At 37.6% G+C, this 27,663-nt stretch overlaps 1 protein-coding gene and 1 pseudogene across 1 annotated transcript; both read right to left on the bottom strand.

The window, feature by feature from the left end:
• Window positions 1-17,756: 17,756 nt before the first annotated feature.
• On the bottom strand, window positions 17,757-19,395 carry LOC143303265 (glutathione S-transferase-like; annotated as a pseudogene).
• A 5,876-nt stretch (window positions 19,396-25,271) lies between these two features.
• Window positions 25,272-27,437, bottom strand: LOC143303273 (uncharacterized). The gene has a single exon (XM_076622283.1). It carries the CDS (start codon window positions 26,855-26,857, stop codon window positions 25,289-25,291), a length of 1,569 nt encoding a protein of 522 aa, XP_076478398.1. The 5' UTR covers window positions 26,858-27,437; the 3' UTR covers window positions 25,272-25,288.
• Window positions 27,438-27,663: the final 226 nt, after the last annotated feature.

The raw sequence follows: 27,663 nt of genomic DNA, 5'->3' as shown, positions 1-27,663 counted from the left end.
AAATACCTTTCCTCGACTATGATAATCATCGAACACTAAGAATTTCGCAAATCGATGCAATTAATCGGTGATCTTGTGGGAAGAAATTTCGATATCACGATAATGTTAACGATAGTATGTTAATTACGACTAGTACCGTTACTGTTACATTGTTTCATAATTAGTATTAGTTTAATATAGTCAACGACTCCTCCGCAAGCATCCGTGCAAGTGTTATTTATTATTATGCTCACCTTCTATTGGAAAGTTCTTGCCTTGCTCAGCAAGTCTTTTTGATTTTTTTCCTGTAGAACTTCCGCGTGTTACCTATTTTTATGCTATGTACGTGTTTGTAGGAGAACTTTCTCTGAGCCGCGAAGTTTTCTTTCGACGATTCAACGATCGAAAATCAAAGAGAACCAATGTTCTCTCTTTCGATAAAGTATGTGATGATAGCCATTGCCAAAATTATTGATATATTTATCTGGTTGAAGACAATCTAGCAAATTATACAGCAAGCCTAATGAAATAATAATAATCTTTATCATTAAATTGCGCCATTATTTCATAATTTCATTGAAGGATAATAGAAATTCACGAAGCCTTCAAATTGGATTTCATATTATAATAATGTAAACATCGTTTGACGGTATTATCTGGTTGTGAATAGGGTTGATTTGATTCAGACAGCGCCAGTCATCATGACATCGACTTCCTATCTCGTTATGTAACATTCATCAGAATAACAGACGCAATTACCGTCACTGAATTATCTTAATGACATTCGTTATTAATGAGTAAGTGTTTTCGACATACGTCGGAGGTCGCAAATCTTGGATCATCTTTCTTTATTATCTGTTTAGATCCAATCCAGTTCCTTCACAGAACTTCTTTCCCTTCAATTTACCTAATTTAATAATTCTTCAAAATTTTCTCATTTTCATTTCTCATTGCATTGTTTATTATATATTCTACAAACCCGTATGAACACAACGCAATAAATTGACACGATAAAAGCGTTGAGATAATAACAACGAGACAATACTCGACAATAATAATACGAGACAATAATAATCGAAAAGGCTGATGAAACAAAGGAATGAGTAATTTGTAAAGACAGGAAAACAGCAATTAACGTACATCCAGCTACAATTGAAAATAACTTTCTTCGCTTTAAATGAAATTCCAGTCAAATACGTTTTATCAGACTCGACTAACAATCAATATTATTAGCTCAATAAATACTCGAGATTCCCAATATTTTTTGTCGAGTTTCAAATAGAAAGTTAATTACTCGCTTGTCGGAACGTCCATCGGCATCGAAGACCGTGAACCAATCTACGTTATCTTCTCCTTCGTTTCAGGCTGTCGCTGGCGATACCAGTCAACCGCGAAGGTTACTCGAGATGCAGCATGTACGATGTAAATTACACGGAAATTTTGCTAAATGGAAGCCACGTACCGGACCCATCGTGGCCAACGAAAGATTGCCAACAAGGATGGGAATTTAATTATACCACCGTCCCTTATGCGTCTGTGGCATCCGAGGTGACAGAAAATGTTCGACTTGTAATTTCCTGCTTTTTGAATATTTTATCTGTTCCTATCAATCAATCCCTTTATACTGTGTATGTCGTATTCGATTATTTGCATGATCTATTTCGATAAAAAATAAGCGTAGTGTACAATTTTTGGAAAGAAAGAAGAACGATGGAAAGGGTCGAATAAACGTTTGTGGAAAGATCGATAGTTCAGAAGTGGGAAAATTAACAATGTCGATTTCCACAGAGGAAAATTATAGTACGTAACAGAATTACTAGTACATATTGCAGTAATAATTAGTGCATGTAGTGAAATTACAGAGTACATTCTAAATTCAAGCGTTACATTGCCAAATAAAATACAATCTGAAAATGAAACTGAAAATGAAAATACCGGATTGAAAAGAAACTTTAATAAAACGTTATAACGAGCAACAGCGCGAACACACAGATTTGTTCGACATAAATTGCAAGACTTTTTGCTCCAGTGGATTTCCATGAACTTTGCGTCGCTCGTCAGGAGGAGAATTATTCATCGAGGGGTAGGAAGCATCCAGAAGAAGGACGCGAGAACGCGCAGGGTCTTAAGCTTCTCCTTCTTTTTTCCTCAAAGGGAAAGGAAAAAGGACAGAGGCGCGCTTCATTAGGAATTTCGAAACTTTGATCGAAAATTCGTTTAATCGAGGCGTTGAAATTGCTATAAGATTCCCGTGATGCTGATAGTGATCAGAAGTAAATCATTCGACTGTAGTTTTCTGTTGCAGCTGGGATGGGTTTGTCAGTATGATGCACTGCCAACCATAGCTCAAAGTATCTTCTTCATCGGCGCTATCTTCGGAGGATTAATTTTTGGATGGGTTGCTGATCAATATGGAAGAATACCAGCTTTGCTCGGAGCTAATTTAATGGGATTTCTCGCTGGGGTGGCTACTGCGTTCACGGGTAGCTTCTGGCAGTTCACTTTGTGTCGTTTTTTTCGTTGGATTCGCCTTTGATAATTGCTTCACTATGATGTACATATTAGGTAACCGTTTTTCAATAATTTCTTTTTTGCCCTGGAATTGAGTTTGAAAGCCACACAGTGGCTACAAAAAGTACTTGTACGTATGTATTCTTATTTCCCAATGAAGCGTCTCTCTTCCTTTTTTTTAAATCAGTTTTTACGTTTCATTTTGATAGCATTAATTATTTATAAGCATGTATGAAAGTATTACAAATGATACGAAAGCTAATATTTTAATCAGTCTTATCTTAAGACTTAGTCTTAATTAATTGGTATATATATAAATGACGTTCTAAATACGATGGTGTACAGTTACTTTTTGTAATTACTGTAAGCAGGAAGATCTCTAAGTTTAAATAACAAAGTAATCTCTACAACATACTGTAAAACTGTTGTTATGCTTGATTTACGACTGACGTTTCTACAAGTATATGAATTTTGCAACAGAACTCACGTTGCCATGCAACAATTTAAATGAAATTGAAAACCATTCAAAGTTACGAAGAAAGATGCTTAAATACATATGAATATACATGTGTTACGACCGATCGCGGAGAGACGCGGTCGCTAGGAAAACGCGTCAGCGAGAGGCGTAAATTCTCGCTACGATTCGGTGAATCGACGCCGCGAAGTAGTCGTTCCCCTGTTTCGGTTAAGATAACAGAGGTGGTTGATTGAATATTACACAGTAGTAAGTTAGGTCACCGTTTATTCCACAACTTATAACGAGGATAGTTACACTGGTGCGTGTGTACGAGATGAGTGAGTGACTGATCTGCGGGTGTGTATACTCGCTCGAAGGATGTTGACCGTTCGAAGGATGTAGAATCAGTGTCCTTTGGAGACGATGCTGTCTCGGTGGAAGGCTAAGGATCGGTCCCTCCAGCGCACGGGACCATCGGATTTGTTGGAGCCGATGTTATTTAGGAGAGTGAGGGAATAGGCTTCGTTTTTAATTGGTTAAACGAAGGGTCTTAACTGCCCTCGAGAGAAAGTGATTAATGGGGGGAAAGTTGCCGCGTACGTGACAAAAAACAACTTTCCCTTGTCCTGCCGTGGTAGACAATAGTGTTTAGAAACTCCTCGGGACCAGATGTTTGTTTTGTTTAAAGGACCTTTTCTCGTAAATCTATGATTTATGGACGGTGCTTAAGGCTAATGAGGGTACGCCGTGCGGAAGAGCGGACCTCTGGTGTCCGTCTGGCCCGCGGTGTGTGACCTGGGCCAGGCAGAGAGTCGCGCGGCGTAACATCCTCCCCCCGTTGAGAGGGTACCGATCAAAATTTCATTAAAGGTGGAGTTAATTGGAGCAGCCGCCCTACTCCTTGTTGATTGCTGATTGTCCTTATTCTGCGTGATCGGGTTGGCTCGTTGGTAGGACGCGCTGCGTGACACGTCGTTCCAAGATGCTCGTTGCCGTATGACTTGTGGTAGTCTGGATGAGGCCGTTGTCGCCAGGGTGACTTCGAAGATACGGTCGAAGGCCCGTTGCCTGGATGGCACGTTGTCCCCTTTGTAGTCTGGATCGCCGTCTTCCTCGCCGATGCCGAGCGATTTCCAGGTGAAATTCACGACCCAAGAAGTGTCGTGAATCTTGCTTCTGGAAGTGTCGTTAAACACCTCGGCCCAGGAAGTATCGTCGAAGGGAACGTCGGTGATGCTTGGTGAAGATTCATCAAGCGCGGTGCGGCGGTTTGAGGTTGATTGGGAGGCTGGACTCCCCCCGATGACCCGCTCGAATCGCATTCTCTTAGTGATGATTCTTGATAGAGGAGAAGCGTTGGGCGTCGTGATTTGGACTTGTTTTGCCATTGGAGAGTGTGGTAGCGTCGTTGCAGCCAAGGGTGACTTCAGGGAGAAGTCCGTGACACGCGACTTGTTCGGTGTGGCGCTCTGTGAACTCAGCAGCGAATCGTTGAGATCAGATAGAATGTTCTGTAAATTACCGATACCATTTGAGTGATTAGTCATGGTATTAATAATGAGGCAATGATTCTGAGTAGGGCCAATTGCAGGCGTAGCACATCTCTGAGGTGGCGAAGTAGGAGTCTTCGCGTTACGTCTCGAAGTGTGACTGTCCGATGCAATGTTTCTAATCTCGGGTGGTGCAGATGACGTGATGTAAGAGAGATGATTGGACGTCGATACGTTGTGTTGGACGTCCATCGTAGAAGTATTGCCCGAAGAAACACTGCCCCTGGATGGTTTGAGCACAATGGATTTCGAAGCCTTTACAGTAGGTTTCGACTCGACGTTGACCTTGTAACTATCCTGGATGGGATTCGACCCGTTACTATCTAGGTTGTGGGCTGCGGTTAAAGAGTCATGAACGTTCGATGCTAATGTGGTTGTCGTCGGGCCGCGTTTAGGTGACACGTTGCGAGTGTGATGCGATGAGCTTCGCGTGTCTTGCGATGGGATCGGTGGTCTCTGGAACCTGCTAGGAGCTTTGTTGCTGCATTCCGGAGGTTTTGGATTCGCTACTCTCTTGGAGGCATCCGTTGAGGAGGAATTAAGTTCGATGAGAGCGCTCAATCGTACTACCAGATCCACATAGACATCGAGTAAGTCCACAGGTGCGAAGTCGTCGAGCTCAAGTAATTGGTCGTTGACAATGTTAAACCGTTTCCAAATGTCGTCCACTTGTTTTCGATAAGTTCTTAAGGTGGCCTTGTAGTGCTGACCAGACTGTTCGTATTCGTCGAGTGATTTCGATACGGCCTGGAATTGGTCGCTTAGATTGCTTCGCTCCCGATGCAAGGAGGTGATTTTCTCTGCGTTTCCGGTTGCCATTGTTTGTTAGATAAGTGGAATGGTTATAACTTACTTCTGTTGAAGATTGTCCAGTTGCGGCAGGAGGTTGCGTGGTTGCGTTTTAACCACCGAATTTTACCTCTTCAAGGGTGACGATCCTTGACGTTACTGACCTCGCTGGGGGGTAACGCTTCCGCTGCTGGTTATGTTGGATTCACGTGGCACTGTATGCTAGTGGGTGTCACTGGTATGCGCTTTTCACTTGACGCGTGATGCGGCTTTGAGGATCGAATGATTCGACCGGTTACGTGTCCACACTTTTCACTTGTCACTGAATCCGGCTCGAAGGACCAAATGTTTCGACCGGATGGGTGACAAAACTATCCACTGCCACTGATGATCCGGCTCGAAGGACCAAATGTTACGACCGATCGCGGAGAGACGCGGTCGCTAGGAAAACGCGTCAGCGAGAGGCGTAAATTCTCGCTACGATTCGGTGAATCGACGCCGCGAAGTAGTCGTTCCCCTGTTTCGGTTAAGATAACAGAGGTGGTTGATTGAATATTACACAGTAGTAAGTTAGGTCACCGTTTATTCCACAACTTATAACGAGGATAGTTACACTGGTGCGTGTGTACGAGATGAGTGAGTGACTGATCTGCGGGTGTGTATACTCGCTCGAAGGATGTTGACCGTTCGAAGGATGTAGAATCAGTGTCCTTTGGAGACGATGCTGTCTCGGTGGAAGGCTAAGGATCGGTCCCTCCAGCGCACGGGACCATCGGATTTGTTGGAGCCGATGTTATTTAGGAGAGTGAGGGAATAGGCTTCGTTTTTAATTGGTTAAACGAAGGGTCTTAACTGCCCTCGAGAGAAAGTGATTAATGGGGGGAAAGTTGCCGCGTACGTGACAAAAAACAACTTTCCCTTGTCCTGCCGTGGTAGACAATAGTGTTTAGAAACTCCTCGGGACCAGATGTTTGTTTTGTTTAAAGGACCTTTTCTCGTAAATCTATGATTTATGGACGGTGCTTAAGGCTAATGAGGGTACGCCGTGCGGAAGAGCGGACCTCTGGTGTCCGTCTGGCCCGCGGTGTGTGACCTGGGCCAGGCAGAGAGTCGCGCGGCGTAACAACATGAGGTCATACATATTTATTTTTCAACTGCGGCGTTTATATCAAAGAGAGGGAGAGAGACAGAGAAAAATAAATTTTCCTGTTTTATAAGAATTTCATGCAAGATAAAAATATGAAACTTTAAGATAGTTGGATTTATATATACCATTGAATATTTATAATATTTAAAGGTAGTTAGTTCGCAATTGTTACGCCGGGAGACTCTCTGCCTGGCCCAGGTCACACACCGCGGGCCAGACGGACACCAGATGTCCGCTCTTCCGTACGGCGTACCCTCAATAGCCTTAAGCATCCGTCATAAACCTGAGTCACTTGCCTGCTAAGGTTCTTCAAACAAACATCTGTTTCCGAGGAATTTCTCGAGACTATTGTCTACCACGGCTTAACTAAGGAAAGTTGGTTTTTCGCACGTACGCTGCAACTGTCCTCCCACTAACCACTTTCTCTCGAGGGCGGTTAAGACCCTTCGTTTAACCAATTAGAAACGAAGCCTATTCCCTCACTCTCCTAAATAACATCGGCACCAACAAATCCGATGGTCCCGTGCGCTAGACACACCCATCCTTAGCTTTCCTCCGACACATCATCGTCTCCCAGTACTGTACTGATTTTACATCCTTCGAACGGTCAACATCCTTCGAGCGGGTATACACACCCGCAGATCAGTCACTCACTCATCTCGTACATACGCACCAGTGTAACTATCCTCGTTATAAGTTGTGGAATAAACGGTGAAATATAACTTACTACTGTGTCATATTCATTCAACCACCTCTATTATCTTAATCGAAACAGGGGAACGACTATTTCGCGGCGTCGATTCACCGAATCGTAGCGAGAATTTACGCCTCTCGCTGACGCGTTTTCCTCGCGACCGCGTCTCTCCGCGAACGGTCGTAACAGCAATCATTTTCTATACTAATATTTTCCCTCTGTACTCGCGATCAATTATAATTTTGTTTTCTCTTTTAACGAGACAATATTCTGATTACAAAGGATTAGTTGTTCAAAATTGCTTTTCATTTCTGGACAACTATAGCATACCAGGGTTTTCATAAATTTTCACTTCCCAACGGAAAGCGAAGGTAACGAATGAATGGTTCTACAACGAACGCTTCCACAACTATAAATCTACGTATATATATACATACATACATGTATATGGTTTTAATTAAAATGAACATCTTCTTCTAGCAAACTTATTTAAAATTCGTAAAAATATCACATAATAATATAAAACAATCAAGTAACATTTTAAATATTCCATTGAAAATTCTAATAAATTGTTTAATATAAGATCGATATAATTCATGCTGAATTCATTGTCTGATATCCATAATACAGGCAATTTATAATACAAAATTTTATTATAACTCTACATGAAAAAATTTCAATTATAATACTGTAGAAATATATTTTCCAGTTATTGTTCTAATATCAGTATACTGAACAGAAAATCTAGACTAGTCTCTGTCTTGAAAGATATTTTATACCCTGAAAGTACAGCGTTAAGACCCTGATTGAAACTTTTGAAGAGACTCTGTTGAAACGTAAGAACGCTGATTGAAAGTTCATCAGACGAGTCATTGAAACGAGTTTTCTTGATCGAATAGCAAGTTTGTCCTGCAGACAGCATTCCAATTGTGAAAATCGAGACCAAAGAAACTCAGGTGACGTGCATTAACCCTGAATCGATGACTCAAGCCGAGGTTGGAAAAATTTACAATTTGTTGGACAAAACAAGGCCAAGTTGACGAGATTCGTGAGCAAGTGGCTGGTTCGTTAATGATTTGGCGTTCGAATTTTCTTATTTCTATTCTAATTATCAAGGTCGATTAAACGATTGATCACGAATATTCGACGGAAATATTGTGAAAGAAGGCTCGATCTGTACGAATGTAAATCGTATTTTAATCAATGACTTGAGAAAGTGAGGTATTGATTGAAACTAAGATAAGTGATACTAATTCGTTTCGAGCGCGTAACAAATTACATCATCGGATTCATTGATTTGCAAATAATTCTATATTCAGTTCCGTATTTATAATCGAGCGTAGCGAAGATAAAATGAAAGGGACGTGATTATCCGAGGGTCTCACAACTAGAGGAAAATCGATGGGAACGAGGAAATCCTGAATTGTAGAAACTGCGTAGAAAATACCGTGGAAAATATCATATATATTTTAATAGAAATATTTTTGTACTTTTTTTTAAACATTAAAACTTTAGAGCTTTAGAAGCTTTATGTATTAGTATACGTATTTATACAGACTTTGAAATTCATAACAAATTTCTCTAGATAGATGCGGATTTTTTGTATTGTTTCGTATGTATACTTGTGTCACTTTTCTTTCTAACGATATTTAGTTAAAAAGTTCGTCTATATCATTTATAATAGATTTTGTTTTTATTTATATTAATGTTAATTTTATATTAATAAAAATCACTGAAATTTTCAGTATCATCATTATTTAGTATCATCGAATTTCTTTCTTCTTTATGTTCCATATTATTATTAAAATTCTCTAATAAACATTCAAGTATCCTATAGAATATTTCCATTATTTTTCACGTATTAATTGCAGTCATATTTTCCATATTTTATTATCGATAAAGTTTGAGTTGGTTCTTTAAATTCCTATTCAACATTCCAGCTAACCAGTCGATATCAATAACACGTGCCTTTCTTCCTGCCAGGATTTATAACTTACTCAAGCAGAACGTCACTCGACCAGATCGTTGAAAGCGTAGAATTCGATCAACTTCATACAACTCACATACAAACTGCAGATAATGCTAACAGTGGGAGGAAAATATGAGACTGCAAAGCGTATAAACCTAGTAGTTTATAAAAGCATTTACATATTTGCCACAGAAAATTTATATGTATGTAGAATATGTGTTATATAAAACATTCTGAAATTTCATTAGCATTGTAATGATTATATTGGTAAAGTTTGAAGCATTTCTGAAGATGCACATAGAAGTTACGAGATATTTAATGCAAACATTTATTTAGTACAAATATACAGCATAAATAGTTATCTTAAACATGTAATAAATGGTTATCAAATATCGGGATTTATTAATATAATAAATGTTTGACTATTTTTATAATTAAATATTTTTGTAATTACTGTGAAATATATAATTACGCTAAATAATTTTGTATCTTGTATATAGATTTTTAAATTTACTTAATTGAAACTCTGCATTATAATAACCGTATTTATAATTCTGACGTCATATTCGATATAATTATTATATGACTTTATTACGATCCTAATGAAATTCCAATATATTCATGAATATATAACAGAAACGTAATAATACTTTGTTGTACTAATTATGATACCATCATATATAATAAATATAAATAAATAAAAAATGTCTATAAATGCTAAGGTACTTTTACGAGCCAACAGGCGAGAAGGAAGAAACGAAAGAAAAGAAAGAAGAGAACGAACGTTAATCAGTTTCGAAACGTTAACAACGTCCTTGCGTTGGACGGTGCTCGCGTTTATCGATTGGTCGCATTGCGAGATATCGGTCAGATTATTATTATTAATACGATCGTCTGTAATTTATCTTTGCTAACTGTGCCGCACGGAATCTTCGTTTACAATAAATGAGTTGTCGCTTTTGATCGAACGGTAACACGATATGAAATTACAGGGTGACGGAAACAGCTGGGAGAAAAGCGAATACTTTTTCTGCGCGAATAATGTAATGTTAAAGGCAGTAAACCTTGAGAGGCGAAGTGATGAAACGAGTGGTCTCAGAGAAGCTTCTTTACGTCTTCTTCTCCTTTCTGTATCCTTTCTATGAGAATAATATCTCGTCTTCAGAAGAGATCTCCTCGCCCTATCTACGCGTTGTAAAGGCAATACAAACTGAATGATACATATATTTAAAAAACGATATTTTGTTGGTTTTATGAATATTGATTTTTATAACGTGAGGTTCTTCTACTCTTATTTTCTATTAAATTAATGATACATATATTTTAGAATGGCTGTCGCAATGGTGATGATGATGATGATGGTGATGATGATTTGCGAAAGAAGATGTTGAAAATTACAGACAACATAAATAATATTTAGATTTCATGGAAGTTGATTTTTGTAATGCTAGGTTCTTCTATTCTTATTTTTCATTAAATTTCTATGTAGAAAATTATTAAACATTTGGATATAACTGGGAGATTATTTCCGTTCATGCGTACCGAGTTACTCGATGGTCTCGTACCGAAGCTGATAACCAACCCAGATTTTCAGGAAAGCGATTAATAGCTTAAAATTTATTCGTGCGAGATAATAATCCAAAATGTAGTTAAAGTTTTTAAGCATTGTTTGTTAGGATTACGAGAAAATGATGAATTAACAGTTATGTATAGACACGTTATATATATGTAGGAGGTCCAGAGCGTATTGGAAAAATTTACGGCGAATTAAACAGGAAATTCCGAGATATTTGCTCAAAATATCTGATTTGTGGAATTATCCTATAGCTATTTTATTTAATAAAAATTAATTCAGGTAATTTTAGAGAATAGAAATATCTGAAACTCGTGATTTAAACGAACGTTCGTCATTTTGGTTTATTGTGAATTATAAATTGGTTCATTATGAAGCATGAAAAGTAAAATTCAATGGTACAAAGTGATTTTAAATAAGGAAGCGAGTTCCATGGTAAACATGGTTCGAGCATCGCAATTATAATAAAGCAAAAAAAAAAAAAAGAAAAAAGAAACAACCACTGAGCGGTAATTATCAGGAAGCCACTAGTTACAACTAATTGAAGGTGATTCCGGATTAGAAGCAAGCCACTATTAAGTGGCTAACACGGTTGCTTCATTAAGAGCAATTACTCCCTATTTTACGACAACTACAAATAGACGTTGTTCACTCTGATATATTTCCACGTGTTTATCGCATCTTGTCCTGTTATGCGATTAAAGAGTTACAACCTTGCGTTTCTAATTTATTGGACGTATACGCACCAGACATTAATTTCGTCTACGTATTCGTGAAATTGCGAGATTCATTCATCGCGAAGGTCAGTTCAATTGTTCAAGATAACTTCTCATCGTTTTAATCTGTTTTCTTGTACGAAAATAGAGTAATATTTACTTGTCATTGCACTGTGGATATATATCGATATGTTCGTTCAGGAAGTCAATTGTTTTCATCGAATTAGACTCGACTTTCCGTAGAGAATGTTCGTTTCGACATAAATATGTATCTCAGGCTTATCGATCTTTCAATATCTACCATAAATAGCTTAACAAGGTAACACACGCTCGTGTTTGAATTATGTAAATGATCCTTTGACTCCAACGATCCGTTTATTCACAGTTAATTTATGATATTGCTAGTTACGCGTGATTCTACCTTTTGTATCTTTAAGAAATACAGGGTGATTGGTAATTGGTGGTACAAGCGGAAAGGGGGTGATTCTACGCGAAAAAAGAAGTCGAAAATATAGAATAAAAATTTAAAAATTTAAAAATTTAAAAATTTAAAAATTTAAAAATTTAAAAATTTAAAAATTTAAAAATTTAAAAATTTAAAAATTTAAAAAATTTTAAAAATAACGTCAATTGAGACAACGATCTACAGTGAGATCCGTTATAACGAGACGTGATAAAGTGCACGCGTACCGAGCGAAAATTCAAAGTCGATTTTCTCGAAAACAAAGCCTCAAACGAAAAATTTTTATTCTATATTTCCGACTTCTTTTTTCACGTAGAATCATCCCCTTTCCGCGTGTACCACCAGTTACCAACCACCCTGTATAATTCGTAAATAGAAACGTATTCTTGTCGATAAGTATCGAAACACTTACGGAAATTTAAATGGGCTTGAACAATCATCGGGAAATTATTAAAGTCCTTGTTATTAGATCTAAACACGATTTAATCGTAGAACTAAACACGTTTGTTAAATTAATCTATATATTGTATATCTACTTTTTATATATTTGTAACTCAAATTTTTCTTCTTCATATTGCGTTAAGTTGCCCCAAAAGTTTCTTTCGTTTTATATTATTTTATTGAATTACGTATGATCTATTTTGTCCCAATGAATATAATTCAATAAAATAATATAAAACAAAAAATAGTATGCGTCTATTATCTCCTTACGAGACGAAAGAAATTTCTGCGACAACCTAATATATTGTTCCATTCTTTATTCACAGAATATTTCTTTTACAGATGATTCTTCTAAATATTATGTTTTTTATTCCAGTATTAGAATACGTTGGACCAAAGTGGAGGACATTCGTGGCGAATATGTCGATCGCAATATTCTTCACATTTGCAACTTGCATTCTACCCTGGATCGCCTATTATTTGGCCGACTGGAGGATGACCTGTATTGTCACCTCAGTTCCTCTTGTTCTAGCCGTAGGTACGCCATGGTTGATACCGGAAAGCGCTCGATGGCTGGTCAGCCAAGGTCAGATAGACAGGGCCATTAAAATCCTTGGTAAATTCGAGCGAATCAACGGCACCAAGGTGCCCGATGACATCTATAGACGATTCCGGGTAAATAAACCGATTACCGCAATCTTTTCCGTATTTTCTACTTTTATGATCTTTCCTGCTTTATGTGCGTTCTATAAATACCAATTTATATGCCTTTAAGCATATCATATAATCATTTTCTTTGAATAGAAGTCTAATTGGGTCTTTTACGTAATGAAAATTTGTTTACAACCTAGTAATTTTATATCTTATTCATCACCTAAATTGCCAGCGATAAATTGCTGTCAATTTCTGTTATTGTCTGTTATTGTCTATTTCTGTAATGTTATTTATTGAATTTGTATATTGTTTTTATCTTTGAAAATTTTTATACAAATAGATTAAACATTTGGAAACTGCTCAGTCTATGAATAGATCATGGCAATATTAACATTAATGTACGATATAAGGAGATAATCGACTTTCAGAGGTTTGATGTTTTATAAAGTAAAATGAAAAAATTTGCGAACGTCCAAGTAAACTATTTCGAAAGGATCGTCTCATACAAATATAACATAAACTTTCTTCCGGATTTTATCGTAATCTTTGTACACATAACAGATTCACATAAATTTGTAAGAAAAACAGACAAACGACATTAACTAGTTAAAAATTTGCTAATAACAGGAAACCTGTGCCAGAATCTGCAAAGAGGAGGAAGCAGACAAAACGTACTCCGTGTTGGATCTATTTAGAACGCCACGACTACGGAATATCACGATTCTATTTATTGTTATTTGGTTCGTATCGCTATTAAACAGATATCAAATAGATTGACGTAAAATCGGAATTGTATCTTGTAAAAATCTCACGAACAGTTTTATATCTTTTGTCTAAAAATACTTCATTTCTGAAGCAAGGAATTTGCTTCTCACATGAAATATGATAGCGTGCTTTCCTTTATCATATGAAATTGTTTTACGAAATATAGGATGGCGATTTCTTTGGTGTTCGATGGTCACGTACGAAACGTCGATAATTTAGGCCTGGACGTGTTTGTTACGTTCACGATTGCTGCAGCAACCGAGCTGCCTGCTGACACGTTCCTCACGCTCGTTCTTGATCGATGGGGCAGAAGATGGCTGGCGTGTGGTTCCCTCGTCATTTCTGGTATCTTCAGCATCTGGGCTTCTGCCGTTTCCAATAGTTCGTACATTTCGTTTTTATATATTCACCCTTCTATATTACTGATCAATCTTCTAAATAACTTAAGTCGATAATTCTGACTTAATCAGACGAATATTTTTCATTCGTATAACATTGTGCTTTTTGAAAGGAAGAGAATGTATATTTTGGAATATTTATAACATGCAAATGCTTGTAGATTATTTGCTACATTGCTAGAATAGTTTCCAAGCCCTATCATGTATCCGTTGTATAGATATTTTATTTCCCCTTCTACTGCTTTGATCATAAGATCGCTTCGTATTTCCGCATATATCAAAGGGCGTTGGCAATAGTCCTCACAATGATGGGCTTCAGCGCTCCAGCAGTGCTATATGGCTTTCAGTAGCCGTAATCCATAATACAATCCCTTAGATTCAAATTGGCTAGATTAACGTTTTATAGATAAGAAGTTTATTGCTTGTGCTTAGCTTAGAGCTAAGCACGCTTATATTAAGCTTAGCAAATGCTTGTATCAACTATTGCAGACAACCAGACAAATTACAGACAGATAAAATAATTTCTTCCCTTTTTATTCCTTAAAATTTTCTAAAATTATTTCATGAAAAATTAGAATTAAAAACTAATGCTAAAATTTTTTCCTCAGGTATATATACAGCTTCTCTGGCAATTCTCGGTAGATTTTGGATAAACATTTCATACAATATCGGTCTCCAATATGCGGCTGAAGTATTACCAACTGTGGTTAGAGCTCAGGGTGTAGCTTTGATACATATAATGGGATACGTTGCTAGTATCCTCGCACCCTTCGTAGTCTATCTCAATGTTGTGTCCTCGTTCCTACCTCTTCTTGTGCTGGGCACACTCGAAATTATGGGCGGTCTTCTGACTCTCTTTTTGCCGGAAACATTGAATAAGGATCTTCCGCAGACGCTGCAGGACAGCGAGGATTTTGGAAAAGATCAGAAGATGTGGGATATACCTTGTATCGGAAGGTAAAATCACATAAAGGAACTTTCGGTCTCCTTTTTTCAAAGATATTCACAGATCTTCAAGCTCGAAGTTCAAGATTCTCAAGCATTCTGTTAGATCTACATCTTCGTATGCTTTCGTATTACTTTCTTCTTAAAATCTGTTAAATCTCTCAAAAGAAAACTGGACTATCTTCTTTCTTCAAATGCTTTTTAAATCTTTTGAACAGAAGAGAAGGATCGAGTTGGGAAGTTATTCAAATCTTTAAGCGATTGGATTCAATATTTTTAAACGCAATGTTTTGACAGGAAACGCGAGGACGAAGAGACACCACCGGTCGCCATGTTCCGATCATTTTCTAAATGCAGTGCGAGGAATTCGATGAGAGCGTTGCTTCGCGGTGAGCCTTTAAGGAGTAGCATGCTACGGAGATCGAGTATAAAATCGAGGAAAAGCGTAAACTCGATCACAGAGGTCGAAAGGCTGTAGCGAAACGTTCACCACGAAGTACAATATTTGTCGCGTTGATCTCGAGCAAAGAATCTTTAGTCTTCCAAAAACGTGCAATACATGTATTAGAGTAAGACAAGTTACTGAATCCGGGAATCTTAAATTCCACCGTCATTAATATTCATTATCACAAAACAGTGGATTTTTATGCAATTATGGGTGATTCGAAGATACGAAAATTTATAGAATGCGTATGACGCAAAATTTTGTAAAATATCCAAAAGTACAGCACTATCGATGATATTTAATGGATAGAAACATACTTTTGCCCAAGTCCTTTCGATTGTATCAAATCTTTCAATTGTATTATTGTATCCACGAAAATATGCATTTGCATAAATATCCGCAATGCAATTATCATCGCAATTTTTCATCAACAATGATTGATTAAAAATTCAAACATTAGGCGAGCGAATAAGAATTAGAGTAAGAACGTAGGTTAAAGTAATTGTCGTAAATTGTCGTGGGTAGTTAATGTTAAAAATTAGTACTTTCCTTTGTTATAAAAGTTCCTGAAATTGTTCGTACAAAAGCTCCATCTTATAGAATATAGTGCAATAATCGTTATACTAGTAAAATAATAACATCATAAATATACAAAATATATTATCGAGATGAAAATAATATGGACAACGTGGTGTATGGCCACGAGTTTTGTACCTTGATCGATGCCAAGATAACAAATTATTATACAAAACAGTGAAGTATCCACGTCTGACATTAATATTGAGTATTACCATTACTGTAATTTAATTTTTAACCGATCCTGAGAATTCCTTAGAACGTAAAAAGTGTAAAATGTTACTGTGCATTTCAAGATTAAATGCACTGTAATTTAGAAACAGTTATGAAGCGGAAACAAATAATTTATTCAGAATAAGAATTCTACGTAATCATGTTAAAAAAAGACGTACTTATAACGCGTTTAAACTCCAAATATGTAAAGACAATAAGGGAAAAAAATTAAACGAAGAATCGTATTTTTTGTAAATTCACACAAGATTTTATCGAAAAAAAATTAAGATTTTTTGAAGAACGTACAAGACGGAACACGAACAATAAATAAGGGATGTTAAATACAAAAAATAGATTGAAATTTAGATTATGAAATATAAAAAAAATGATATTGCATAATTTACAATTATTTTCGATAGCTTACGTCAGTATGTTGGAGTGTAAACTATAAAATATTCAAAAACTGATACCATTTAGACATAATTTAGAAAAACAATAAATTGCGGAAACCGATAGTTAAACCTCGATACGATCGATACTCCAAAACTCTAATCCTAATAATTACTCAACAATAATAACCGATAATTCATGTTGATTAATGTTTGAACTCCGTTTTTTTTCTGTATGTGTATACAAATTTTGTACAGTTTGATAAAGCGAAATTAAATTATCATCTTTTTGTACTACTTCAAACATTGAGATTTGTCATCTTCAAGGTCGATCACACATATTTTCATATTGCGGAGTTGCAAGGGTAATTAATTTTGCAATCGGTTTTCCTTTGATATAGATGTGAATACAAATAGCCATTGATTGACAATATACCGAAGCAATTCTAGTTTAATTTGAAGTCATCGATCCTTTGATATTTTTGGAAGAATAGTAAAAGTACAGAGAAAACAAGAAAAAATGGCGTTAACTAAAAGATAGCTCCAATGTATCTCATAAATATTATCTATGTATCATTTGTAAGATGTAAGTGACCAAGATATCGAATTATACAAAAATTGTATGTAATGATTAATACTTGAACGTTACTTACATTTATGTACATGAAAATTTGATCTTTTATTAACTAAGTTATTGATCGACAAAATGACTTCCTACATAATTCTCCGCCTGAACTGAAATGCATATTTTTTTTTACGCAAGCCTTATGTGTAGCTAGCAACGAGCAACCAGATTAATTACTTTACACACGGTCGTATCTTGTTTGCTGTAGGCGAGTTCTCTCGTGTAATCAACGAAGTACTCAACTTTAAAGCGATAACAGAAGAACATTATTGTATCGATAAAAATCATGCTTTCTTCAAAGAAATATGTAACTCGTATTTTTTTTAAAGCAACCCTCATAACGTATTGAATAAAATAATCATACATTTTTTTTTGTTCAACATTTGTAAAATACGATATTATCAAGATCACCAAGGAGGTAATCTTCAATTCTTAATGAATATAATAAAAAACATAATTAATGATTGTTTGATGGTTTTATTATTATCTCTATAATACAAAAGCACAACATCGTGTCAACAGTTTATATAGTTCGTATGTTTCTGTAGGAATACACAAATAATAGTTCTCTATCACAACGTAATCTAAAGGGAAAACCCTAACTAAATGACAAAAATATCGGTAATAGCTGGAACTAATGAATGTTAAAAGCAATCAGTATATTCCATACAAACTTCCATCAACACGATTCGTTCTTCGTTCTCTCAACACACTAAGACCGCAATCTTTAAACGCTTATAAAACCATAAGCAATCGTGAAGTTTAGAATTCGCTAACTGGGCGTCTCTCAATCCAGTTTTTGATCTTGGGCAGAAGGAGGACCTTTTTCTCCAGCAGCTTCAGATTCTCGTAATTCTCGATCAGATCAGACTTGTACATAAAGTTCAAATAATCGAGCAGAGCAACGAATGTTAAATCAGCCCAAGAGAGAGTACCATCGTAGAAGTAGCCGTCATTTTCCTTCACTTGCTGGTCCAAACGTTCTAAAATGAACGGCAGCGTCTCTTCAGCAGCCTTGCGTTTTGCAGCTTTGACCTTCTCGTCCTCCTCATAGTGGAAGGCGGCAATTTCTGAAAATTTGTTTTCAGTTAAATACTATTCGCTAATGTTATACTAACTTGAATACAGTGTTGTGCGAAATTTAAATGATACTGAAGATAGAATTACAATCCTTTTTAATCCTTTGTCTTGTATTGTTGACATACGTGTATCGTTCGATTAAATCAAATATTAAATCGGATTTCAACTAATAAATACCTGAACAGATATGTACTATCTGTTATCAAGATTCTCATAAGATTTATGCAAAACAGCACTGGATACTCACTATGACGAATATCATGAATAGTATCAAGAGTGGCATCAATATGAAGATTTGCCCAGTCAGTCTTTCCAGCTAAGTCATATTGTTTGGCTAAGTAACGGCAAATAGCTGTAGACTGAGCAACCTTCCTTCTATCAGCTACGAGCATAGGAAGCAGGCCATAAGGAGTCACTAAAAACATACAACTAATAGAATCAAAGATTCTATCGAACAAACAGATTATGATGCTTCTTAAATATCTAGCTTCCTGTTATCTGTTTTGGAAAGACCAAACAATACCTATTGTTCTCCCACATATCTTATAGAGCAATGGAGAGTAAACAATAATCTCTGTTATACTCTGCATAATTGTGTTCTACTTTATTTAGCTACTTTAGTTAAATTAGGAAAGATGAGATTTAAGAAACAGAACTTCTTTAAATTTTAAGCTTACAGGGCTTTATTTCTGGCCAGACGTCCTTTTTGATACGTTCATCTTCAAATGGAATACTAGCATAGCTGAAGAAGAACGGATTGGTTCTGCCAATGCCGTAACTGGGAAGTAAGTCAATTTATAGAGCGGCATCTTCCTGGAAGTATAATATATACAAAGTAAAAACAAAGAATCATTGATGACAAGAATTATATTATTACAAATTATGAAGTATAAGACAATTTAAGTAAAAAGCATCAACTACTAACTACTCGCATAGCTATTTGTATCTTTATATTTTAATATAGCTTAGATATAAAAAGAATATTATTTTTGGATGTAATAATGTATAAACTTGCGCCAAATATTATAACGAAATATTGCACTTTCTATTTAAGTAGGATAGACATATTACCGGCATTTATCTTTTTTCTATAGCAATGAAATTGTTTATAAAAAAGTTTATAAGAAAATTATCAATTAATGCAAACAACGCATTTCAAAATATTAATTACATTCGCGCGATTCGTTATCCCTAGTATTAATTTAACCATATGGTTCTATACACCCAAGACCCTCTAACAGTAATTTAGTACCATTACTAGTCGTATGTACAATGTATGTTTGTATACAACTTTCGTAACTACAAAACATTCAGCAGTGATTATATATTCTTCCAAACATAAGAAACATTTTCTAATTGCATACTTAAATTTATCGATCAATTATGAACATATGATAACATTTATTTCTTTCAACTACTAATTTTCAAATCCTCTGCTGTTCCGTTAATTGAACGACGCGCCGACTTTTCGTACAAGTATCTTGTATCTTATCTGTATTATTTAGTTATCAATAAAGAAGAAACATTTTCTAATTGTATATTTAAATTTATCGATCAATTATGAACATGTAATAACATTTATATCTTTCAACTACTAATTTTTAAATCATCTGCTGTTCGGTTAATTGAAGGATGTCGGCTGTCTGTAGAAGTATTTCATATTTATTATTTAATTATGAATAAGGAAAAAACATACAAAATATAGTTTTTAAACGGTTTATTATTTATAAAGAGAAACTTTGACTCGAGATATATATACTATATATATACTATTTACTTACAATTTTTTTTTTAAGACTTCAAAGTCGAAACAAGCACAGGAAATTTCCAAGCCGGTTAACAGAAACTTGAATGAGACAAAAATAACCTTTAGATATCTATATGTTCTTCTTCCCCTCTGTTGCTTCCACGTAACTCTTATCCTATTGGTGGAGCTGTGCTGATATGTGAAATTATGACTACATAAAAACATCCGGAAAGACTCATTGAATGATTTTATAGTTTAAGGTTAATAAATTTCCATAAATTAAAGTTGAAAATTTATGAGAACATGTTTTCTGTAACAAAACTTAGTAAAAACAAACTAGTAAGGTTTATAGATTCTTTAATGATTATGTACGTATTCATAAACTAGTTCGATAAACATCGTTGGATAAAACGTCGAACAACACACAACATTGAAGCGCGACATTTCAAATTCAAGGACAAATATTGCGAACAAATGATATTAAATTTACAATAATCTCATGTAAGAAAAAATAAAAGGGATAAAGGTAGTACAGAAGATAGAAAAATCTATAAAACTGGTGGCTGGGAAATAGAAAATATATAAATTTATGTTATTAGAGTTTAGTACTTCTGTCGATCAATGTGTTACGACCGTCCGCGGAGAGACGCAGTCGCAGTAGCGAGAGGCGTAAATTCTCGCTACGATTCGGTGAATCGACGCCGCGAAGTAGTCGTTCCCCTGTTTCGGTTAAGATAAGAGGTGGTTAAATGAATATGACACAGTATAGTAAGTTATATTTCACCGTTTATTCCAACAATTTATAACGAAGGCAGTTACGCTGGTGCGTATGTACGAGATGAATGAGTGACTGATCTGTGGGTGTGTCCTACCCGGTGGAAGGATATTGACCGTTCGAAGGATGTAAAATCAGAACTGTCTTGGGAGACGATGCTGTCTCGGAGGAAAGCTAAGGATGGGTGTGTCTAGCGCACGGGACCATCGGATTTGTTGGTGACGATTTTAGTTAGGATTTTAGTTCAAGCTGAGTTGACCGTGATTCAATTCACGAATATCGGAGAGGAAAAGTCGTAATTCACAATATTACACACAATAATACCTTCACATAAAGGAACACAGCTCAGATGAGACTTTTTATAGTTAAACTTTTAACGTACTCATAGAAACGAAATTTTTTCTTTAAATAGAACTGTTACATTTTACGACACGTATAACATCGAACATTTACCAACATAGCGATGCCAGCGTACATATATATATACTGGTGTACTGGTCATCTTTTTTCCACACGTTTTTAGCTTTTTAGCTGTTTGTGAATGGGCGCCTAATCAGCCAATCAGAAATGGCTGGTATTCTATGAATTCTTTTCTTCAATGCTTGAAGAGGTGGATATTTATCCAAAGCTGATGCCCCAAACATATACTCGAAATTTTCAAGGGCCGCTGCAAACACGAAGTCCGCCCATGTCGTCTGAAAAAAGGTTTGTATACATTTATTTTGTACCTCCTCTATTAAACAATTTTTTTAATTTACCTTGAAAAATGTGAAAAATCGAACTCTTAACTAAAGATCACTAGCTTTTTAGGAAGAATTTGGATTTTTATTTTATTGTCAGAATTTAATGGATAATTTTAGAAACTTCAACCTTTGGAGGTATTTGTTAATTAAAAATGACAAAACTGGTATTATGTAAAAAAGAGTAATGTGTATCCTGAATCAATGTCGAATGGAAATTAGACAGTTCTATAAAAATAATCCTTCTCACGATTCCACAACTTCATAGCTTAATTAAATACAATTCTTCGGCGATATAATTACAAATACATTTACAGGAATTGTGTAATATGATAAATATCTCGTTAAAGAAATTGAAATCGTAAACTGTAGATTCTAGTATTCTTTCACTTTCATGTTTCCTATGAGCCCTTCAATCGCTAAATATTTTGCAATGAACACGTATTATTAAACAACATAATCATACTAAATTAATTTAATGTGACTATTTATTATTGTTATATAACAACACAGTGATGAAAGAAATAAACTGGTCAAGTAATCTAAGGGACGATAATACGTATCTATGTCAGTGACAGTGAGAAAAATTCAGATATCTGTACTTAAGTGATTACACTTATAAGTATCATTATATATTATATAAATATGATATTTCGAATGGTATCATTTATCACTCATTAAACAAGAGTGTCATATCCAGAGAAATGATTTTACATATCTTAATCTTTGCTTTGATTACGATAGTAATAATTTCTATCAAACTTGATGAGGAAGATACATGAATAATTATCTAAAAGCTGAAAATCTTGGCAAATTCATTTGTACATAAACTAACAGGAGTGAATTTTAAAGATACACTCTGCTCTCAACAATTAAAGCTGTCTTGTCGCAACAAAGTTTCAATAATTTTTTATGGACAACATAGCCCAGTTTGCACAAAGACTAAAAATTTTAACATTAAATTTGGATAAAAAATCTTACGGTAGAAGGAATGATATATCCTTTATTTTTGCCAATAATCTGGTCGAATTTAGTCAAGTAAAATGGTATTGTTTCGTTCAAAAGTTGATTCTTCCTCGCTTCCTTCTTTTCAGGATTCTCCTCCATGCGATAGTAGCAGATATCTGAAACGTATATGAAACCAACCGTTACGTTCATTTGTGTTTTTCCCCCCAAACGAAGAGAAAATAAGTTGTGAAAGAAGGAGTAGTCTCTCATAGTTCCTACAATTTCTTCATTCTCTTTGCTTTCTTCAATATTGCCTCAACAAGTTCCTGTGGTCACGATACTTGAAATGTATACAATGTTACCAGCGTGGAAATTGTCTTGGAAACTTGGAAAATCTTTCAAGAGGAACGACATTGCTAACTGAGATTCGAGAAAGGAAAGGTAAGTAAATCCTTGCTTCTACCTAGAGCTTTTTTATTTACTTCTGACGAGTAAAGTACTGTTATTAAAATTTGATTAAAAGTACCAAGAATGTCGAGATATAAACAACCATTTGTGGAAAGGTCAGGAGAAGCAGAATTATCGAATAAACGTTATATAACTCTTAGTGATTAAGTAAGGGAAGAGAAACGAGAAAAAAGTCTTTTATCTAGGTCTTAATAAAGTATACTATATCTATCTAATTGTATACTTAAATTTATCGATCAATTATGAACATGTAATAACATTTATTTCTTTCAACTATTAATTTTTAAATCATCTGCTGTTCGGTTAATTGAAGGATGTCGGCTTTCTGTAGAAGTATTTCATATTTATTATTTAATTATGAATAAGGAAAAAACATACAAAATATAGTTTTTAAACGGTTTATTATTTATAAAGAGAAACTTTGACTCGAGATATATATATACTATATATATACTATTTACTTACAATTTTTTTTTTAAGACTTCAAAGTCGAAACAAGCACAGGAAATTTCCAAGCCGGTTAACAGAAACTTGAATGAGACAAAAATAACTGTTACGACCGATCGCGGAGAGACGCGGTCGCGAGGAAAACGCGTCAGCGAGAGGCGTAAATTCTCGCTACGATTCGGTGAATCGACGCCGCGAAGTAGTCGTTCCCCTGTTTCGGTTAAGATAACAGAGGTGGTTGAATGAATATGACACAGTATAGTAAGTTATATTTCACCGTTTATTCCACAACTTATAACGAGGATAGTTACACTGGTGCGTATGTACGAGATGAGTGAGTGACTGATCTGCGGGTGTGTATACCCGCTCAAAGGATGTTGACCGTTCGAAGGATGTGAAATCAGTGCCTTTGGGAGACGATGCTGTCTCGATGGAAAGCTAAGGATCGGTCCCTCCAGCGCACGGGACCATCGGATTTGTTGGAGCCGATGTTATTTAGGAGAGTGAGGGAATAGGCTTCGTTTTTAATTGGTTAAACGAAGGGTCTTACCTGCCCTCGAGAGAAAGTGATTAATGGGGGGAAAGTTGCCGCGTGCGTGACAAAAAAAACAACTTTCCCTTGTCCTGCCGTGGTAGACAATAGTATTTAGCAACTCCTCGGGACCAGATGTTTGTTTTGTTTAAAGGACCTTTTCTAGTAAATCTATGATTTATGGACGGTGCTTAAGGATAATGAGGGTACGCCGTGCGGACGAGCGGACCTCTGGTGTCCGTCTGGCCCGCGGTGTGTGACCTGGGCCAGGCAGAGAGTCGCGCGGCGTAACATCCTCCCCCCGTTGAGAGGGTACCGATCAAAATTTCATTAAAGGTGGAGTTAATTGGAGCAGCCGCCCGACTCCTTGTTGATTGCTGATTGTCCTTATTCTGCGTGATCGGGTTGGCTCGTTGGTAGGACGCGCTGCGTGGCACGTCGTTCCAAGATGCTCGTTGCCGTATGACTTGTGGTAGTCTGGATGAGGCCGTTGTCGCCAGGGTGACTTCGAAGATACGGTCGAAGGCCCGTTGCCTGGATGGCACGTTGTCCCCTTTGTAGTCTGGATCGCCGTCTTCCTCGCCGATGCCGAGCGATTTCCAGGTGAAATTCACGACCCAAGAAGTGTCGTAAATCTTGCTTCTGGAAGTGTCGTTAAACACCTCGGCCCAGGAGGTATCGTCGAAGGGAACGTCGGTGCTGCTTGGTGAAGAGTCATCAAGCGCGGTGCGGCGGTTTGAGGTTGCCTGGGAGGCTGGATTCCACCCGATGACCAGCTCGAATCGCATTCTCTTAGTAATGACCCTCGGTGGAGAATGACCGTTGGATGTCGTGACCGTGGCTTGCCGTGTGCACGGTAGCGTTCCTTATGATTCCCTCAGCTTCTGAAGTGGTGCTTGATCGGGTGGATACGCTGCCAACTGGATGCCGGCATGGTAAAGCTGTCCTGAAATCACGCTCCCGTAAACTCGTTAGTGCATCACCTATTGGGAAGTGACCGGGAATGAGGATAGGGAGATCACTCAGATTGGGTGATACGGGATAGAGAATTTGAAGGGTTGAAAATCCCTTTTATCTGCTGGTCGTCGAGAAAACTTGTGCCCCTTCTCTTGGGTTCGTAGGGTCCGAATTTTCAGCAGCCCTCTGTTGGCCTTGACGGAGTTGAGGCCGTTGTCCGTGATGATTTTCGCGCAGTATCCTCGCCGAGAGCTGAATCGGCGTAGAGCGGCTAGGAATGCGCAGGTTTTTTTATTTAATTCTTCCTCGTCTTCGATTGGTGTTTGGGCGATGAGCTTCGGTCGGTGCCTTTGTTCCACGATGCTCGAGATTCATGCGGAGGATGAGATTCTCGGTCTTTTGGAGTCGACTGGGTAGATCTCCGCGAAAATTCGGTTGTGCGTCTCGATCGATGTGTAAAGTGCTGTTGCGATGACCCAGGTGGAGACCGTCCCTTAGAGGATCGGTTGTGCGGCGAACGACCGCCCGACGATCGATCTCCAGACGACCGACCGCTCGTTGACCGACCGCTCGTTGACCGACCGCTCGTTGACCGACCGCTCGTTGACCGACCGCTCGTTGACCCACCGCTTGAATACCGATCGCTTGAGGCCCGATCGCTTGAAATCCGTGGACTGACCTGAGTGAGCGCTCGGTGTAAATTTGTGTGATGGCGTTGCCCGCACATGTGACATGAACCGGATGTGCACTGTGTGAGTGAATGGCCTCTGCCTAAGCAATTTATACAGAGCGATGCCCGTTTTACAACTTCGAGGCGTTTTGTAGCCGATTTGGCCTTAAAAACCTTGCAATATCTGAGTTCGTGAGATCCTTTGCAGGTCGAACACATCCACATCCAATCTGTAATGTGTGTTCGTTCATGTCGTGCGTTTTGTCGGTGACGAGTGTGTTGGTAGGTATCCCCTTTTCCCATTGTTGTTGGAGCGTTCGTTTGATCGCCGTTTGTCCTTGTTTGCAAGAAGTCTATTAGGTGCTTGTATGACGGTAACTTCTTGTCTGGTAAGGTGCGTTGCCATTTGCGAATGATGGCTGGGGGTAACTTTGATGTAAGTAATTTGAGAAGAACGGTGTCGGATGTGATTGGGTCACCGAGGTTCTCTAACGCTTGGATGTTTATCTTGAACGTCTCGAGAAAGTCGTCTATGGCTTCGGGTGTCTCTTTAACTATTTTTGGATAGTCCAAAAGCAAGTCGAGGTGGCGCATGCAGATTTGACGGTGGCAGTCGAATTTTTCCTTGAGTACGTCAACAGCGATGGCATAGTTTGACTCGGTGATGGCTAGCGATTGTATACTTCGCGCGGCCCTCCCAGTCAAGGCTGATCGGAGGTGATAGAATTTTTGGACTGGTGTTAGTTGTTCGTTTTGATCTATCGTTGACGAGAAGGAATCGTAAAATGACTGCCAATTCTCGAGCGTACCATCAAATGTGGGTATTCGATTCTCCGGCAGTTTCAGCGAAGCAGACTCGCGACCGGCAGCTGATTCGTCATTTGTCGATTGTGACGTCGTAATTAGTCGTAGGTTGCTCAGTTGAGTAATTACTCGGAGTTCTAATTTCTCGTACTCGTCGGCTATCTCGAGGCCGCGCTCGATCTCTTCCTCATCTATGCTTACAATCTCGTTTTGGATGGCGCGGAGCTCCGTCTCGTATGTTTCCAGACGATTTTTGATTTGAATTAGCTCGTTCTCTCGCGGACAGCCGGATTGTTCAATTTCGTCTAGTTTTTTCGATAAGCGTGTAAAGTGGCCGATGCAATAACCCCGGCGTCGACGCAAGGCGGTAAGCTCGTTTCCGGTGGCCATTATTTGTTAGATAATTGAGAGTGGAATGGTTATAACTTACTTCTGTTGAAGATTGTCCAGTTGCGGCAGGAGGTTGCGTGGTTGCGTGGTTGCGTGGTTGCGTTTTAACCACCGAATAATACCTCTTCAAGGGTGACGATCCTTGACGTTACTGACCTCGCTGGGGGGGTAACGCTTCCGCTGCTGGTTATGTTGGATTCACGTGGCCCTGTATGATAGTGGGTGTCACTGGTGTGCGCTTTTCACTTGACGCGTGATGCGGCTTTGAGGATCGAATGATTCGACCGGTTACGTGTCCACACTTTTCACTTGTCACTGAATCCGGCTCGAAGGACCAAATGTTACGACCGATCGCGGAGAGACGCGGTCGCGAGGAAAACGCGTCAGCGAGAGGCGTAAATTCTCGCTACGATTCGGTGAATCGACGCCGCGAAGTAGTCGTTCCCCTGTTTCGGTTAAGATAACAGAGGTGGTTGAATGAATATGACACAGTATAGTAAGTTATATTTCACCGTTTATTCCACAACTTATAACGAGGATAGTTACACTGGTGCGTATGTACGAGATGAGTGAGTGACTGATCTGCGGGTGTGTATACCCGCTCAAAGGATGTTGACCGTTCGAAGGATGTGAAATCAGTGCCTTTGGGAGACGATGCTGTCTCGATGGAAAGCTAAGGATCGGTCCCTCCAGCGCACGGGACCATCGGATTTGTTGGAGCCGATGTTATTTAGGAGAGTGAGGGAATAGGCTTCGTTTTTAATTGGTTAAACGAAGGGTCTTACCTGCCCTCGAGAGAAAGTGAT

Source organism: Bombus vancouverensis, chromosome 10, assembly GCF_051014615.1.
Source record: "Bombus vancouverensis nearcticus chromosome 10, iyBomVanc1_principal, whole genome shotgun sequence".
NCBI classification, from domain to species: Eukaryota; Metazoa; Arthropoda; class Insecta; order Hymenoptera; family Apidae; genus Bombus; species Bombus vancouverensis.
Note: the sequence above shows the minus strand (reverse complement) of the source record. Positions and strands in the feature narration are given on the sequence as shown.